The sequence below is a fragment of the Psittacula echo genome (genome assembly GCF_963264785.1).
Source record: "Psittacula echo genome assembly, chromosome: 5".
In the NCBI taxonomy this organism is placed as follows: Eukaryota; Metazoa; Chordata; class Aves; order Psittaciformes; family Psittacidae; genus Psittacula; species Psittacula echo.
In genome coordinates this window covers 67,197,937-67,216,901 of record NC_137739.1, presented here as the reverse complement: position 1 = coordinate 67,216,901, position 18,965 = coordinate 67,197,937, and the positions used below count along the sequence as shown (strand labels likewise).

The 18,965-nt window shown below is 47.7% G+C and overlaps 1 protein-coding gene across 1 annotated transcript in view; it reads left to right on the top strand.

The window, feature by feature from the left end:
- The window catches only part of LOC308221240 (exocyst complex component 3-like protein), a gene marked incomplete at its 5' end in the record, with an annotated part of 58,723 nt that extends 40,667 nt beyond the window's left edge, over positions 1-18,056 (top strand). The window contains 8 exons of the mRNA XM_080618226.1: positions 1,911-2,011; positions 5,550-5,642; positions 6,937-7,069; positions 8,288-8,398; positions 9,887-10,042; positions 13,061-13,182; positions 14,713-14,898; positions 16,878-18,056. Of these exons, the coding sequence (XP_080474352.1) occupies positions 1,911-2,011; positions 5,550-5,642; positions 6,937-7,069; positions 8,288-8,398; positions 9,887-10,042; positions 13,061-13,182; positions 14,713-14,893 (897 nt within the window). The 3' untranslated portion in view covers positions 14,894-14,898; positions 16,878-18,056. The remainder of the gene's footprint in view (positions 1-1,910; positions 2,012-5,549; positions 5,643-6,936; positions 7,070-8,287; positions 8,399-9,886; positions 10,043-13,060; positions 13,183-14,712; positions 14,899-16,877) is intronic.
- Positions 18,057-18,965: the final 909 nt, after the last annotated feature.

The following is an 18,965-nucleotide window of genomic DNA, read 5'->3' as shown; positions in this document are numbered from 1 at the left end:
AGGCTGAGGGAGCTGGGTCTCTATAGTTTGGAGAAGAGGAGACTGCGGGGGGACCTTATTAGTGTATATAAATATATAAAGGGGGAGTGTCATGAGGATGGAGCCAGGCTCTTCTCAATGGCTAACAATGATAAGACAAGGGGTAATGGGTACAAACTGGAACACAAGAGGTTCCACTTAAACTTGAGAAGAAACTTCTTCTCAGTGAGGGTGACAGAACACTGGAACAGGCTGCCCAGGGGGGTTGTGGAGTCTCCTTCTCTGGAGACATTCAAAACCCGCCTGGACACATTCCTGTGTAACCTTATCTAGGTGTTCCTGCTCTGGCAGGGGGATTGGACTAGATGATCTTTTGAGGTCCCTTCCAATCTCTAACATACTGTGATACTGTGATACTGTGACTGTATCCTTCTTCTCTGCTGCCACCACCACAGCGACAGTCCTGTTTCAGGTCACAAGAGAGGGAAGTAGCTCCATGGTCTTTTGGGATGGCAGATAACCTCAGGCACCCCACTGGAGGCTGGTGGTGAGCATTGCAGATCAATAGCAGCTGGCCTTCCTGGAAAGGATACAGCTGGCAAAAAGAGGCTTTTCTGACCCAACTCAGACCCAGGTGCCATGTGCAGAGCTCACAGAGAGGACTGCTCCCTCCTCACCTTGCCCCATCACCTTGGAGTGGTGGAGCAGTGATGTACTCAGTGATGTATGTGTTCTAGGGTAGCGTCTACCTTTTTATTTCCTGCTTTTAGCTGACAGAACAAAAGTTTCTAATGGGAATCAGGCCAAAGCCTGGTTGAATGCTGTAGTCCTCATATCTGCAACATTTGGCCATGCTGAAGCATGGCCAAATTTTGCTCTGTTGTGTGTGTAACTGACAGGCTAGGACACTCTGAAGCAGGTGATGGAAAAGCCTGGATAAATAGGAAAGCCTTATGAAATTACCTCCTCCTCGTCAATTTTCTCAGGGTGACACTTACAGATCAGATAGAAAATGAACCAGGTGTCATGGAAACTCATCAGCCATGGTTTCCTGACACTTTGGGCTGGCATATTTTATCCTGTCCGTTTGAGCGAACTTTTGCATCTGTTGTGAGCAGTGGAAAAACCCGTTCCCGATGTGAGTCACCCTTTGTTTGCGGCTGGCGCTTCCCAGAGCACTGGGAGAGCACAGTGTATGAGTCCATCTGTCTCCTTTTATCCATCTGGCTTTCCTCCCCTTGCAAGCTTTTGTTTCCACAGAGCTACTAATGGGCAGCATTACGTTACCACCTGCTCCAGGCTGCCCAATATGGAGTGGATTTTGGCTGTCTGGCACAGCCCACCTCCCACAGGCACCTGGGCTACCCAGCTGGGGTCAGTGTGGTGAGACAGACACCTTAGGGTTTAACATGCATTGCTGTGTCAGGCATGAGAAGTGGTGGCTGGGGAAACAATGCCTGTCTTCTTCAGTCACCCTTGGTGGAGATCCTGGTGGAGGAGCAGGGCAGTGAAAGCTGCCTAACCTTCTTTATAGCATCTGAACCCAAGTTCATCTGTGAGGGTGTCACAATGAAGTGCGTGCGGGTGCTCCTGCAGATAAGATAGCAGGTCTTCAACTGAGCTGAGCTGCCAGGCTGGACATGGCTAGCAGAGAACATCTATAGGGACAGGCTCTTCCCCAAGCACAGGACTTGACTCCAGCCTGTTGACTACAATGGAAGTAACAGTAGCAAAGGTAGAGGATCAGGCATTAAAATGAGGCTCCTAAAAATTACTTTTATTTCCACAAGGGCTTTCAAAACCGAAACTGAAATCGTTGCCCAGAAGGCAAAGGGATATGCAGCAGCATGAGGGATGGGATGTATTCCTGTTCACTACATAGGGAACAAATGGCTTTGGCCTGCTCTCCTCTCACACCTTGAAATCTGCAGATACTAACAGAGAAGACGGAGGCTGCCTGGCATGTCAGTGAGAGCCTGAGTGAGAAGGTGGAAGCTGTATGCCTGGAGGAATGCCTGAGGTTCCTGGAGAGGTAGGAAGGACGCTGTTTCCTCCTTGGGAACTTCCTCAGTCCTCAAAAGAAAGAAATACCTGATAAAGCAACTGGTGATGCACTGTTCACCTGGATCTGCCGTTGCTCTTCTTTAGTTTGATGGCTGTTTACCATCCAGCTGTTACTGGAGAGGCAGCACTTCACTGCTCTTCATAGAATCATAGAATAGTTAGGGTTGGAAAGGACCTTAAGATCATCTAGTTCCAACCCCCCTGCCATGGGCAGGGACACCCCACACTAAACCATATCACCCAAGGCCTCATCCAACCTGGCCTGGAACACCGCCAAGGATGGAGCATTCACAACCTCCCTGGGCAACCCATTCCAGTGCCTCACCAACCTCTCAGTAAAGAATTTCTTCCTTAGATCCAATCTAAATTTCCCCTGTTTAAGTTTGAACCCATTACCCCTTGTCATGTCACTACAGTCCCTGATGAAGAGTCCATCCCCAGCATCCTTGTAGGCCCCCTTCAGATACTGGACGACTGCTCTGAGGTCTCCACGCAGCCTTCTCTTCTCCAGGCTGAACAGCCCCAACTTTCTCAGTCTGTCTTCATACGGGAGGTGCTCCAGTCCCCTGATCATCCTCGTGGCCCTCCTCTGGACTTGTTCCAACAGTTCCATGTCCTTTTTATGTTGAGGACACCAGAACTGCACACAATACTCCAAGTGAGGTCTCACGAGAGCAGAGTAGAGGGGCAGGATCACCTCCTTTGACCTGCTGGTCACGCTCCTTTTGATGCAGCCCAGGATACGGTTGGCTTTCTGGGCTGCGAGTGCACACTGAAGCCGGCTCATGTTCATTTTCTGATCGACCAACACCCCCAAGTCCTTCTCCACAGAGAGAGGGCTGCTCTGAATCTCTTCTCTGCCCAACCTGTAGCTGTGCCTGGGATTGCTCCGACCCAGGTGTAGGACCTTGCACTTGGCATGGTTAAACTTCATAAGGTTGGCATCAGCCCACCTCACAAGCGTGTCAAGGTCCCTCTGGATGGCATCCCTTCCCTCCGGCGTATCAACCGAACCACACAGCTTGGTGTCATCGGCAAACTTGCTGAGGGCGCACTCAATCCCACTGTCCATGTCACCGACAAAGATGTTGAACAAGACCGGTCCCAACACCGATCCCTGAGGGACACCACTCGTTACCGGTCTCCAGCTGGACATCGAGCCATTGACCACAACTCTTTGCGTGCGGCCATCCAGCCAGTTCTTTATCCACCGAGTGGTCCACCCATCAAATTGATGTCTCTCCAATTTAGAGACAAGGATGTCATGTGGGATAGTGTCAAACGCTTTGCACAAATCCAGGTAGATGATGTCAACTGCTCTGCCCCTGTCCATCGGTCTCGTAGCCCCATCATAGAAGGCCACCAGATTGGTCAGGCAGGATTTCCCTTTAGTGAAGCTATGCTGGTTGTCACCAAACACCTTGTTGTTTTTCATGTGCCTTAGCATGCCTTCCAGGAGAATCTGCTCCAAGAGTTTGCCAGGCACAGAGGTGAGACTGATTGGTCTGTAATTCCCTGGGTCATCCATTTTCCCCTTCTTGAAAATGGGGGTTATATTTCCCTTTTTCCAGTCGTCGGGAACTTCACCTGACTGCCATGATTTTTCAAATATGATGGCCAGTGGCTTAGCAACTTCATTCGCCAGCTCCTTCAGGACCCGTGGATGGATTTCGTCAGGTTCCATGGACTTGTGTACGTTTAGGTTTTTAAGATGGTCTCGAACCAGATCCTCTCCTACAGTGGGCCTAGGGTCTTCATTCTCACAGTCCCTGCGTCCGCCTTCCAAGACTTGGGTGGTGCGGTCAGAGACTTTGCCAGTGAAGCATGAGGCACAGAAGTCATTAAGAACCTCAGCCTTCTCCAAATCCAGGGTAGCCAGTTCTCCTGATATCTTCCGGAGGAGGCCCACGTTGTCCCTAGTCTGTCTTTTATTCGCTACGTACCTATAGAATCCCTTCCTGTTCCCCTTAACATCCCTAGCCAAGTTCAATCCTAACTGGGCCTTAGCCTTCCTCACCTGGTCCCTAGCTTCCCGGACAGCATCCCTGTATTCTTCCCAAGCCGCCTGTCCCTGCTTCCACCTTCTATAAGCCTCTTTTTTCCTTTGAATTTTCCTGAGCAGCTCCTTATCCATCCAAGGAGGTCTCCTGGCCCTCCTGCTGCACTTCCTTCTAGTTGGGATGCAACACTCCTGAGCTTGGAGCAGGTGATCCTTGAATAACAACCAACAGTCTTGGGCCCCCCTGCCCTCTAGGGCTGTATCCCATGGAGCCTTACTAAGCAGGTTCCTGAAGAGGCCAAAGTCTGCTCTCTTGAAGTCCAGGGCAGTGAGCTTGCTGCACGCTCTTCTCACTGTCCTGAGGATCTCGAATTTGACCATCTCGTGGTCGCTGCAACCAAGGCTGCCCTGGAGCGTCACATTTCCAACCAGCCCTTCCCTGTTGGTGAGCACGAGGTCAAGCATGGCACCTCTCCTTGTCGGCTCCTCTGTTACTTGCAGAAGGAAGTTACCTTCCACACAATCGAGGAATCTCCTGGATTCCTTGTGCCGGGCCATACCTTCACTCCAACAGATGTCAGGGTGGTTGAAGTCTCCCATGAGAACAAGGGCCTGTGAGCGTGAGGCTGTTCCTATCTGCCTATAGAGCACTTCATCCACAGATTCCTCTTTATCAGGCAGTCTGTAACATAGGTGTTCTCTAACCCTGACCCACAAACTCTCTGTCGACTGCTCACTCATCCCCAGACAGAGTTCCATACTCTCCAGCCTATCCCTAACATAAATAGCAACTCCCCCTCCCCATCTGCCAGGCCTGTCTTTTCTAAGGAGCCTGTAACCTTCCATTCCAACACTCCAGTCATAGGAGCCATCCCACCATGTTTCTGTGATGCCTACTATATCATACTCCTGCAGTCGTGCACACATCTCTAATTCCTCTTGTTTTTTCCCCATGCTACGGGCGTTTGTATAGAGGCATCTGAGCCGAGCTCCAAATGAAGCCGGTTCATTGGCTGGAGCGGCTGGAATTTCTCTGCATCGCTCCGAGCATTTATTATAGGTGCTGGCAACTGACTGGGTGTGTTAGGATGAAACGATGCCCCCCTCCCCCAACACATCCAGTTTAAAGAAACCTTGACCAGCCTGGTAAGCCTCCTACCAAAACCTCTCTTCCTCTTCTTTGCCAGATCAGCTCCACTCATGTGCTCAGCATTTGCTGTTGGAGTAAAGCTGAGGGAACAAAGTGCACCTGGACTTGTCTTGACAGGTTAAAGCCTTAGGGGATGTTCTGGAGAGGCTCAGACATAAAAACAACCAGAAAGAGGGGCAGCCATGTGGCCACTGTCCAGGCTTGGTCCCGCTGTAGATCCCATCTTGGGGAGTGAAGCTGTGCATGCTGAAAAGACAAATAGTCATGGAACATTTCTTCCATTTACTGCTGGGCTAATGCTGTCAGATGTGTAATGAAGCACACCAGTTAAAGATGTGTCTTCCTGTTTTAATTTAGCTATGAAAATGAAGTAAGAAACTTTCTCCAGCTCGATGGCTGCCCAGAGATCTGCAGTAGCTTATGGATCCTGGAGAACTGCTGCATTCTCAGGTTAGAAACCAGGCCCTAGTGGCATGGGAAGTGAAATTAGTTTTCTGCTGTCTGATTTCCTTCTAACTCTGCTATGGGGTCAGCCTTGCCTCCATGGATGATCAGCTCCATGCACACCAGCCCTTAAGCATGGAGGGAACCAGCTGCAGTCAGCAAGACCCCTCAGTGCTGTCCCAGGAGAGGGAGACTCAGGTAGGGGCTGTACCTGTGGCCAGGGCCATGATTGCTGCCTTGGCAGCATCATGATGCTGCATCTTGCCTGCTTCCAGGCCCTGCAGGTGCAGGGGCTGTATCCTGTGGTCCACCATCTCACTCTTCCTGGTGCCCACAACACTGAGGCAGGCAGCAATGCTGTGTTGCATGTGGGGACATTATTCTGGCCAACCCTGCCATGTGTTGTTGCGTGGTTCCTTTCCCTGACCTCATTCTCCTTCACTAAGAAAGCCTCACAAACATTGCACTGAGATGCATGTGTTAGTGCACTTAAGGGTAAGCCCAAGCTTAAGTGCTTTGAAACCCAGTTGAACATGACAGGCTTCCCCTGGGGTTGCTAGGAAGGGGGGAAGCAATAAAGAGCAGAAGGGTGGGGGAGGCTGTTTGCACCTATGAGCTAATTTCAGGAGTGCTTGCAGCAATGAAGAAAGCAAGGCTGTTTCTCTTCCTCCTATGCAAAATTATCCAGGGATCTCTGGAGCCAGCAAAATGCCCAAATCCAGCATATGCACAGTGCTTACTTGACATCAGAGCCTTGTGTTGAGTTTTGTTTGTTGTATTTGCATGTTGCTGGTCCTGAATCCTAGACTGAATACTTATGAGGCTCTTTTATGTAATTCTTTACAGTGATACTGAGAATGAAGTTGCACACTGAGATTTTCCAGAAAGTAAAATGTCCAGTTTCAAGCTGGTGACCATTTTAACCAGGATTTCCTGACTTGAGGGTTGTTCTGATGGAAGATAATTGCTTGTCTTGTATTTGTAGGGTGTCAGAGGCACACAGGATGTTCATCCAGCCCCATTTGTCAAAAATACTGAATTTTTATCTAACCTCAGTAGTGATGGGTACAAGTGGCATCTGTGTGCTTTGAGCTTTTGTGTTCTTGTGGCAGTATCTTAATGAGAGCCATCCAAAAGTTGGGTGCACATATGCAAGCCACTGAGCTAGTCTTGGACCTGAGCATGTGTCCATTCAATTTAATGATGTGTTGGTTACAGTAGGAAGAGTTTCGATCTGAGAGAACAGCCTGATTTAATTGATTTCATCTGATCAATACTTTCCATATCCTTTTTTTAACAGGGCTGTCTGGTGTAAGCTAACATACATTTGCAGTGCCAGCACTGGTCAGGATGTTAAGGTAAATGGATTTCTAGACAGGATGGAAGATGAGATTACGGAGCATTTTCTACGAACAGTGGCTTTTAAAGTCAAGGTATGGGAAACCCACATTAACACTGAATATTTTCAGACTGTAAGGCAGACATGCACTTCACTCTCATGTCCTCATTTGGAAGGAGTGAAACCATAGTTTGAACTTCAGGCCCAGTACCCTCCTCTGCCTTGTCTGAAGCTGCATATTGACAGCTCCATCTTTTCCACTTTTTGGAATCCCAGTTCCACTGTTGGTAATATTTGCTGTTGTGCTACAAATGGGCACCTCATGGTGTTCCTGTGCATCCATACCCCAAGGGCTGAACTTCACCTGGTACCTACTCATCCCCAGCAGCTGGGCATCTTCCCAGGCCAGTGATAACTCACAGAGCCCAAGGCTGTGGTGGATAGTCGGGATGTAGATAGAGAAGGCTGATCAGAAATCTACCTGTCCCCTGGGATAAGTTCCCCTCCCTTCATACTTCCTAATATTAGACTATTGACTCAGACACCCATATTCATATCTGGTGCTCCATGTCTAAATTACACACAATTGCAGACTTCTAATAGCATGTGGTTGTGTATGCTTCCTTGGGAAGCTCTCCTGAGCATCTTCAGGCCCATTGCACAGGCTCCCTCAAGCATGCTGAAGGCAGCAAAAAGAAAATGACAAAAGAAACTCTAGCCTCACTGCACAGCTTTAGTCTCCAGAGCTCATTGCCAGCCTGTCCCGTGGGCCCACATGTCAAGGTGAGAGTTGAACGTGGTTCTGACAGGGAGTGTGGGCAACCCTGGGGAGGAGCAGGAGACCTACGTCTCAGGCCTTCAGTCCTTCTCTGACTGTGTCAACGTTGGCTTTGAATTTATGCCCTGCCTACCTTCTAAATGATCTCTATACTTTCCCACTGAATAAGAGGCAACAGCCATGCTGGGAGCAGGATATCAGAGCAGAAGGGTGCAGAACGGCTGGCTCTTCCTGCACTCCCCGTCCAGAGGGGCACGTTTTACATAGTTCCCAGATTACAGCTATTGTCACCCGTTTTTTATAGTTTTCAGTCTTCCAGGTTTGGGCTTAAGAACTTAACACATCCTTCCTGAGTTTGAATTGTTTCTTTCTTTAATGTTTTCTTTTCTTTGAAATGAAGGCACAGGATGCTGCAGCTCAAGGAGGAGTCTGTTTCTGAGAGCAGAAAAAGCAAAAGCACAATAGTCCATGTCTACTGTCTTTGTGCTGTCTCTACATGTGTACCCTTTGACTCTGTCTGCCCCTTTTCCTCAGGGAACACTGAAGGAGCACTTCAAAAAGTGTGACAGCAGTTTTGACCACATCCTTGAATCCTTAAAGCAAAGTTTTTTGGTATTTGGGAAGAAAAAGACAGACACATACGAGGTAAGAAATAAGTAAGAAGGTAAGAACAAGATATTACTCAAGAAATTACCAAAACTAGTCCTTGAACCTCTGGATGGCACAGTATTTGAACATGAATTCAAACTACAGTTTTGTCTGTTTTTAAAAGAGCTTTAAAAGTGATGTCAGTCCAGTTCCTCTATCCAACAGAGTTGGATATCATCTTCACTGTGACAACTAGGAGCTTTCTGTAATCTCAGCAGAGAAACCAAGTGAAGAGATGTGGAAAATGAATGTATCTCCCAAATAGAGAAGGGGAGCATTGGGCCATCTCTGATTCTGCCATTGCCCCAGTAATATTGGAAATCTCAGCTTCTAATGTGCTTTAACGTTAGCTGTAAGGAGTATTTACGCCTTTGATGGAGAGTGGACACACAGAGAAGGGAAAGGGCCAAATCCCCCAAAACACACAGTCTCTCAGGCAGAGGGTTGGGAAAGAACAAGCTCACAGAGTACCTGAGTTTTTTCACTTTTAAGGTAGCCTAAACAATTTTTCTAGAGTCTCACAACACCCTTAAGTCTGTCTCTTTGGTAATGAGGTTGGTACCTGGGGTACTCTCTTTCCCACGCAGTTTGGACTTGCTGCTGCTACCTGTGCTGCACATGTCCCCTAAGCACTGGACTCCCAGGTCTGCAGGCTCTTTGTCAGTGCTGATTTTAATTAATATTTTGATACGTGGAAAAAGGTAATGGAACAGAAAAAAAAAAAAAAGAAGCTATTCTTTTGTTGTTCAGATCCTGACATTATGTCAGATTATGACAGATCACTGGACATTATGTCACATTAATGCTGGGGCAAGCAGCAGCTTGGTAGTGGAGCACTGTGCCAGAACTGTCTGTCTCTTGCTTTGTCTGTTTTGGACAGGACTGAGGATTTCCTGTACCTTTGAACTGCAGCCTAACACTGCTCTGATTTCAGCTGCTAGTGAAATGTGGTTTAAAGCCCATCCCCCTTAGAAACCTCACTCTCCCTTTTGGGCACTGCATGATCTTGGCAATAGGGTTTCTCAGCAGGTAGTGGGTGGCTCAGAGATGCCCAGGTGACTTCTCTGTCCCCAGCCACAACTGTGTGCCCAAGGGTATGGCCCTAGGCCATGTCTGGTGGGGATGATCCAGGGAGGCTGGATCTGGCTTTGGAGACCAAGCTGTCACCTGGTGATGTGTTTGTTAGCTAAGGCAAGTGTTGCTGCTGCTCTGGAGTGCCAGTGACCTTTGGGTCAGCTAAGTGATCCCATTGCTTTTGGTTGGATTCCTCCACACTTACCATCAATGTTTATGTCATCCACATACAGCTTGGAGGTACTCCATGTATTAAACCAGGCATTTTAAAGGAATGCTTAAGCAAAGAAATGGGGCAGCCAGCTGCATGGACCGAATATCCACTGTCTACACTGGTCAGAGCCCTATAGGTATGATTTGGTGCTTGCTCAGTATAGCGAAGTTAATCTGTGTGTCTTTGCTCTGGAGTAGGCCCTCGTCAAGGCTGTCAATGCCATCATTATTGCAGAGTATGTGCAGGCCCTCCTGACCACTTCCAGGAAAATGTCTTCTGTGCAGAGGAGGAGGATTGTCAGCAAGATGGAAGAAGACCATAGGATGCTGCAAGACATCTTTAAAGAATGCTTAGTAAGTCTTTGATATGGTTACAGTTTTGCTCTCTGTCATCAAGAACAGTACCAGCAGAGGAAAAGGCTCTGAAAGCAACAGAAAAGCTTAAGGGGTCTTACCACAGTGGCATCCAGCTTCACAGAAATGACAGTCAGATGTGCTGATGGCCCTTCTGATCTGCCAGAAGCTGTTAGTTTATAGTTTTGAAATGTGTGACTAGAGGAGACAAGTTTCGCACTCCTGCCACTGACATAAGAATGAGGCGAGTTCCTCTGAGCTGGTGTGACAGCTCCAAAGCTGTCAGCTCCCCCAGGCAAGCCTTGGTACATGGCACGGGGGTGCAGATGAGGAAGAGCTGTGTTTCCCCCAGTACTTCCCTTTGAGCCTCTGGACTGATAAACCAAATCAGATGCCCCACATCTTCACCTTCTCCGTGTGTTGCCCTGTATGATTGCTCCTCCCTGGACATTGTTGCCCTTCCGTGCGGCCTCCTGCCCCCCCCAGCAGGCCCTTCCCAGCCCCTCAGAGCTGAGCTGATTGCTGCATGAGCCATTTTCCTGTGGTGCAGCATTTCCTCACAGGCAGAAATATGCTGATGCTGTTGTGGTTGGTGACGGCTGCACAGGGAGGCATGAGTCTTCCTGCAGGGGAAAACTCACCATTAGGAGGTAAAGATGTATTGCAGAGGGGACAGATGGGGTGTAAAACCAGAGCCACACCTTCAAAGAAAACTTGTGGAAAAATGTTAGGTCTAATTTGCAGAAAGAACTTTGGAAGCTTAAAAAGGTCTCTTTGCTTAATTCATAACCTGGTGTAATTGGCAGTGCTGCACACAGCATCTGTGGATGTCACCAGGCTGTCACATGGGTCTGTTGATTACCCAAGGGCAAGGACTGCAGTGCCAGCAGCATCCCCCCCTGCAGCCACTCAACCAAGCCAGAGAATCACTGCAGTGCAATGTGCCCCGGCACAGCCCTTTTGTAAATGCAGGCTGAGAGTGCCCACATAGTGCCTCATAAAAGGCTGGACTGAGCATCACGCTAATGGTTGCAAAGTCAGTCTGGTAACAGGACTCAAATGTGACAGAGCAGATAAAAGACCACAACTTTACTGGTTTTTATACTTTCAAAAATCCTGAGTCATTTTCACAACTTTTGAATTTAAGTGCTAGGGATTGGAAATCTATTTTTGCCCATTTGAGTCCCCCTGCAAGTCATTTGTCAGCAAATTCTTACTTTGTCCAAAGAATAAAATGAAATTGAAATGATCATCTGTAGGCTCCTTTAAAAAGCTGTCAGACTCATTACAATTAATGCACTAGTTTCATGGTAGAAAGCTGGAAGCTGCCAGTTTTTAGCCGAAGACCCACTTCTCCTGGAGTGATCAATCACAGATGAGTCAATGCTTTGAGCAATTGAGCCACTGGGAATAGCAGGAGGATTCTCTAATCTTAACTCTGAAGTTTACCAGTAATGTTGCACTCAGCATCAGCCTTGGATGTAATGTGCAAGGAAAGCTGGTTTTACAGTGTAAAGGAGATACAGAAAATCTAATTCTCTACTAAACCCCTAGATTCAGCTTGGGTGGAAAAAGTCTTCATCTAGTTAGCACTACTTCCCATGCGTCCCCAGCCTGTTTGCTTTCTTACTTGAAGTGGAAGCACTGATTTGCAGGGAACAGCCTGATCCTCACTCAAATGAGGTACATGGTTATTCATGCAAAATATGTGCTCTGCTATGGACTGAATTTATCGTGCAGTTGCTGCACAGGCTGCACCTGCTCCCTGCCCTGCTCTGCCCTCTCTTCAGGCTCTTCCTTCCCCTCCATCCTCAAAACACATTAGGTAATACCTTGCTTCTTTCCGATGAGCAGTACGTGTCAGAGGCACTTAAGTACTGCTGACAAGACACCTCTTTGTTGTCCTTTTAGATTGCAGACTCTTTACCTCTGACCTTGCCTGTCTATATAGTGCTTAACGAAATCTGACAACTTCAAATTAATTAGCATTTTGTAATGGTGAGCTTGCCAAGTATGAAGCTGTGCAGTATCAGTGCCTTAGGAGCTGAGTGCAGCTTGTGCGGTATGCAGAGCTAGATGTGCTGTGTATCTGCAGTGCAGAGGAAGAGAGAGAACACTGTCTTTGGATATTGTTATTAATATTTTCAATTTATATTCAACGCAGAGGTGAGCCCCACAGAGAACATGGCCTGCTGTTTCTAATGCCCCATGGAGATCAGGGGAGCCTGGGCTTCTCTTGCCCCAGTTTCGCAGCCTGTTCTCCAGGTTTGCTTTGTCACAGAGTCTCTGTTGACATGATGGCATCAATAATTCAGGGAAACAATTTAATCGCATTACTGCACCAATGAAAAATGTGAGCAAGACCTGAAGCTCTCTCTTGGCAGTTCATCTGCATTCTGCTTTATCCGGCTTTGCTAAAAATGCTGTATGTTTCTTGGTGAGGCTTTCTTCTGTGTGCTCCAGTTTAAAGACAGCTGGCCACATGCATCTACCAGCCATGTCATATCCTTTACAGAGTCCAGCCCTGCTTCCCGTTTTTTCTGTTTTGCTAATAGAGGATCTGGTCCCCTCACCCTCTCCCCAAGGTTGATTTTCTGTCCCTGGGCTTGCTCCAGGGCAGCAGAAATGCCAGCGTGTCTGGCCAACAAAGCTTGTTTTCACATAGGTACAGGGCTGTGCTTACCTCTTCTGGAAGCAAAACACTTCCCAAAGGACAAAACGGCCTTGAGAGGACAGGCAATGTAGGGGATAATATGGAACATTTGCCTGCTTTGCCAAACGAAATGCAGGAGGGGATCCTGCAGTGCTGAAGGTAGTCACCCAGCCCTGGAAGAAATCTGTGGCTACACCCCAGTTTCTTTTCTCCTATTCTAGAAGGAAATCAGGCTTCTATACATGCACAGACAGTCCTGCAAAGCTCCTAACCCGTGCAGCGACATCCTCAGTCTGATGTGAGTCCAGCTTTTAACACGTGTGCAGCTCCCCTTGCCCTGAACACACCTTTGCTCCTCTCTCCAGGGTCCTGCAGCTGGTCACCTCAAGGATCCTATACGAGCAATTTTAGAGCTTATTCACGCTTCTGATTCTGAGGGGATGAAAATAGCCCTTTTGCCCATTCTCAAAGAATTTCCTGATCTAAGGTAAGGTGTTTTATTGGTTTGACTTCTTGCATGATTGCTTGCCACTAGAAGACCTACAGCAATATTAGTCTTGTGATACGTTTAGCAGTGTGCTCAGCCAGGCACAATGTTTACCTTTGAATGTGCTCAGTGCTGCCTATTTGCAGATGCTGATTAGCACCGTTTATAACGTTGCCAGACATTAACCAGTGGAGTTGAGATGTCCTTCTGTAAAGGTGAAGGCTTGATCAAATGGTTGTCAACAAAGCAGGAGTGTTGTGGAAAAATGCTACTCAAATGGACAATTTACAGGCACATGTGTGCCACATATAGGTTTCAAGAACATCCTTAACTCAGGCATTTCATAACTTCCATGTATTTGGCATTTGGCTTTAATACTTCACCAATCCTTTTCTAGGTGTAACTATTTCCACAAAATTCTAGGTGTATTCAGCAAGAATATATACTTCCATTTCCCACAGGAAACTGTTAACAGAAAGGAAACTCAATTTTTATCAGAGAAGGTGAGATCTTAGTAACTGCATTTGTTCTAAAGTCTGTGGTTTCTTGCATCTATTTTTTGTTCTGACGTCTTGGGCTAATGACTGTGTTTTTCCAACTTAACATGATTACAGTGTAGGGCTGTCTGTCACAGGATGCTGTGAAGGTCAAAAGTGTGAATAGCTTCAAGTGGGAAGCAGACAATTTGTGGTAGATAATTATTTCAGTGCCTATTCAACATGACAGGCACAGTATAACCCCTGGTGAAGGAATTCCCTAAACTGCAAACAGCCAGAAGCGAAACCCCAAGAAAGACAGAGATCATGTTATGCTTCATCTGGTTTCTGTATTCTTTTCCAAAGTGTTTATTACTTTTGAAGATGCTATTGATTAAAAGCTGCTTATGTGATAGAGTATAGCAATTCTTGTTCTCTTGCATATATATATACACATATTTATAACTATATATTTATATATAGTTATATAGCAAGTGGGCATAGAAAGTACTCAGAAGATTATTTTGATCCAGACCTCAGAGGAGGTCATCCTGGTGTGAGTAGATGCACAGTTCTTGATTTCAGCAGATTCCTGTATGTTTAAAATTGTTTGGCTTGGATACAGTTGCCCTGTTTGTTAATCAGACTAAAATGTGTGGCCACACTCAGCAAAGCAATGCTATGTAGAGCAAAAATCTTAGAGTCTTCCAGATGAACAAAAAGTAGCTCCATTTGAGGCAAGAAAAGATATAAAAAATGCTTCCAAATGGTCAAATGCAGATTCCAAATACAACCTTTTTCTAGGAGAAACCTAAACTGAAGTTTCCTTCAATTTCACTGGGATGCTGTGGGCACTACGCTTGGTAGTCATGAACTCAGCCATATCTCACAGAGCTTTTGTGTTATGGCCTTCTCCTTGTTAGGTGTCCAGTGGGTGTCAAAAAGCAGCTCAGGAGTTTCCAATCTTTGATCAGGTCCAGCAAAACTGAGTGCTAGAAAGAATGATTTTTTCCTTGACTCATTCACTGACCTGCCTTCTTATTCTTTTGGAAAGGAAGGAACATCTGAGTGCAGTGCTGAACATCAAAGTTTCGCTCAACCAAGAAGACAGAGCTGCTCTCTTGGAGGCATTCCATGATAATTGCAGGGAGTCGAAACCAGAAATGAACTTGCTTTTTTCAGATATAGAAGTAAAACCTGGAAAATATGGACTCTGTGCCTGCCTCTGCTGTTAGCAAAGGTATGTGTGTGAGTGTAAGCATGCTTGTGTGTAACACGCATACCTGCGCAGGCATAGGCATTTCTGCTTACAGGGAGGTGGAATGACTGTGGCTATAGCATCACCTCCCAAGGTCCTCATTGCTGTATACACTGGTTCTACTTTCCTCTCTCTGCCTGAAAATTTCTATGTCATGAAGCATCATGTTGTAGGCAATGCAGGGTGCTGAATGCCTAGATGTGTGATTCAGGTTACAGCAGGGACAGAGAAGAAGACAGGGCTCTTCCTCCCTGTTCCTTGCTCTTGTCTGTGTGCCTCCACAGCAAGGTCTCTTCACAGCGTCCCTTCCCTCCCAGCTCTTACCATGTGTGCATGGGCAGGGTCTCCCAGGCAAGCGCTGCTGCCTCCTGGTAGGGCGTGCTGTGGGATTTTCTCCTCAGTGGTCCTCCTGCTTCCCTGGTGCTGAGGTAGGGATGTGTGAGCTCCACTGCAGCCCCCTCCATGACAGCTGCATTAATTAAGCTGGGCTTGGTCCTGTTCAGGTGACTGTGCTGCAAGCACCAGAGGTGAGCATGCTCCCTTCATGCTGGCAGCAACAGCGGGTGGCAGAAGTGAGGAGGGATCAAAGTCAGAGGGATGACTGTCACTATAAGTCTTTAATCCCCTGGCATGAATTGCCAGGGCTCATTTGGATCACCTGCAATCACTTCTTGGTTTCCCAAGTGATTCCTTCTCAGTCACAAATTGGGCTTTTTTTGGGTGGGGAAGGAGTGTTAGGGGATAAGCTGCAGCAGATCTTGAAACTAAGCTGGTCCTCAGGATTTAAAAATACGTCCTAGTGGAGATCATGCAGCTGTTTGCTTCACTTTGAATAATCTGCAACTTCTTTTTAGCCCAAATTTGTCCAGCTCCAGCTAAGAGCCAGAGAATCTTGTGTTATCTTTGCCAGGCCAGAACCCTCAGCTGTCAGAAATAGTGCCCCCTTGGTTAATATGTACAGATTGTCACCAGTCGCCTTCTGTTGGATAAACTGACTAGACTGAGTATCTCAGGTTGAGAAGCACAGTCTCTTTCCACCTCTTCCTCTGCTCTCCGGTGTCACCATTTATTTATAGCTCCCCATGTTGACGGATGAGGGATGAGTTACACTGAGCTCTGACCTGAGGCCTCCAGGCACAAGCAGGCAGCAGGCTACCCTGGTATCAAGGAGAGAAAGCAATTAAAGAAACTATTAATAAGGACACAGCTTTCCCTCCCTAATCAAGACTGATTGGGTTATAATGAACTGACTATCAGCCATCCCGTTTTATACCTTCCTTTAATCAGGAATTACCCATGGCATCACCTTCGCTTTAGAAGAGGTGTTCAGGAACATGTTTTAAAACACCGTAAATCAGATAATCTCCTATTTGCTGAAATCCCCTGGGTAAATAGGCTCTCAATCCCAGAAAACCTGGCTGAGTCTGCAGTGTAGTGGAAGCACGTGTGTGGCACAGGTTGGCAGCTTCATCCGAGCTCAGTGGTAGCAGTAGTGGTGAAAGCAGTTATGGGATGTGCTCAAAGGAAGGTCACCTTCCTCCTTCCACCCCAGCCCTGTGATTTTGCTGTTCCACTCCGGGGTGTGACCTGCAGGTACATTGGGGATCATCCGCTTTCTCCCAGCCAGGGACACAGTAGTTGCTCATATTTGTCCTTTCTGTATGTGGAAGTGGGAAACCTTTGGAAAAGTGTTGTCTTTGATTATTTCATGTTAGCATGAAATGACCTCCCAGAAGAGGAGTGAGCTGGTTTGGCTGGAGTGGGCAGGAAGCAGCAGGGATGCTGCCCACAGCTGTGGGCCCATTGATTATGTTAGCTGGAGTAGCCCAAGAACTGGAGATTTTCAGCAGGTAAATGTTGATACAGCTTCATGCAAGACCCTGTGCATAGAAGCAGTGTTGACTCTTGCACATGTTCTGCTGAGCACTCAATTACCCAGCTTTTTTCTTACTTTCCCTCAGGCCTGCTGTGAGAAACGCAAAGTTTCGCTCCATGTGCGCTGTCTGCAGTCACAGCTCCTTGAAATCTTCAGTGACCCATGCAGCCTGATGTACGGAGAAACCTGACAGCTATGGAAGGCAATTCCTGCACTTCTGCAGGAAAATCACGTGACCCAAATCCTAATCTTCTATGCAGAGTCCAGGTGGAAGGTGAATGGAATATGGCAGAAAGACATTCTTAGCTGAGTCCTGGCAGTTATTCCCAGGATATGGCATGGTGGTGAGTGGAGGAGGACAGTCCCCACTTGCCAGATTTCTCTCTGCTTCCATCCCTTGTTTCATACACTCTCATGTAAAAACAGGGACTGCTGCAGCACAGTGTCATGGCAGATGACATGGCATCACAACCTTCACCAGTGACCCGAGACTCTCTGTTAGGGAATCCTGCCTAGCCCATGGTTCTGGTGGTGCCTGCAGGTTTGAGCACCTAGATCCACACCCTGAAAACCCTGCACCAGGTGGGGTGCAGACAGAGCTGCCTCTTTTCTCGCTCCCCACACACAGAGGCTGTGACCTCATTTGGGGGCAGCTTGCCATGACACTGGCTGTGGGATGAAGAACTCTTCCCATATGAGTTTTATAGCTCTGGAGGAGAGTCTTGCATTGATTTTTATACCTCAGTTACTGGAAATTTCCTTTTGGAGAGGGAAGTGAAAGCCTCACGGGCAGCAGGCAGTGAAAGGAGATGTTTGTCCCAGCCTCTGGGCAAGGTTTGTGCTGTTTTCAGATGTAAATAGGCAGTTCTGCTGGGAAAACACTGGCTTTTCTTCCCAGTTATCTATGGACTGGTCACAACCTTCAAGCTGGATTTGGTTCAAGGCCCTCCTTTGGTATTGTGTTAATGTAGGCCATTACTGCTCCTCTCTGGCCATGTAAACAAGCAACAAAGCTCTCCTACCTCAGCAGTGCCACTGCTTTTCTGGGCAGCCATTCCCCCTCAAATCTGCTTCCCTAACAAGAAAAGGGGCAACAGGGTGCTCCATGTCCAGGGAGTCTCTGTGGGCTTTTGGGGCACCATAAGAGGGCAACAAGAGCTGTCCTGTGCCCTTCCTGACTGCATTCGTGCCCCAAAGGCCCTGCTGCTGTGTCCTTTGCAGTTTATAGCTGTCCATTGCTGCTTCAGTGACACCTTTGCTGAACATGGGGAGCTGGTGGAGCTGCAGCCTGGCTGTGGGGTGTGGATCGAGCTGTGGGGCTGGATGGACCCTGCCTTCCAAGGGTGCCAACTCTGCCATGCACCCTCCTCTACCACCCATGGCACATTCAAGAGTAGGAAGGATGACGGAGTCCACTGCGACAGTGGGGTCAGAGTCAGCTTCTGCTGATGGGAATTTCGAGCAATGAACCCTTCAGAGAAAATAAAAGATCCTTTGACATTTTAATCATTAAAAATAATGCCACAGCATGTGAATGGCTCCTGCCACATACATGTCGATGTCTATGTAACATCTCTGCCATTTGACATTCATGGTCAGATAAGGGTATGTTCTACTTGCAAGCAGTGGCTGGTAACCATAGTGAATGCTGGGCTTGGCACTACTGACCTGGAATGAGATGGATGAGGACCAGCCTCATGCTATCATGGCTGCTGCTGTGCCTGTCCTCCCTGGGTGGGCAGGGGATGAGCAGCACCTTCTACTCTGTGTGTGTGTGCAGATGGGCGCTGTTTTCAGTAAGGTTTCTTAGCAGCAAGTTTCTGCACCCTGTGTGTAGCATCCAGCCACGAAGAGACTTGAGTGAAGACTTGAATTTGCCCAGGAGGTTTAGCACTGGCAGCACACATGAGGTTTTTCAGAGCCAGAGGGCCCAGGGACATTGGCTGGGGTGGACATGAGGGTGATGGGTAGATGCCACCTGGTGTGGAGGCAGATGGTGTGGGAGGGATGTCCTCATCCACCTGCAGGTCGCTTGGGGAGAGCAGATGGTGTGTGTAGGTTCCAGGTGGGTCCCCGGGAGGGGAGGCGGTGGCAGAGGGGATGCTGGGTCCCTACCTGTGCTATCTGGGGTGATCAGGAAGGAGATGAGGGATTTCCCTTGTTTGGGGGGATT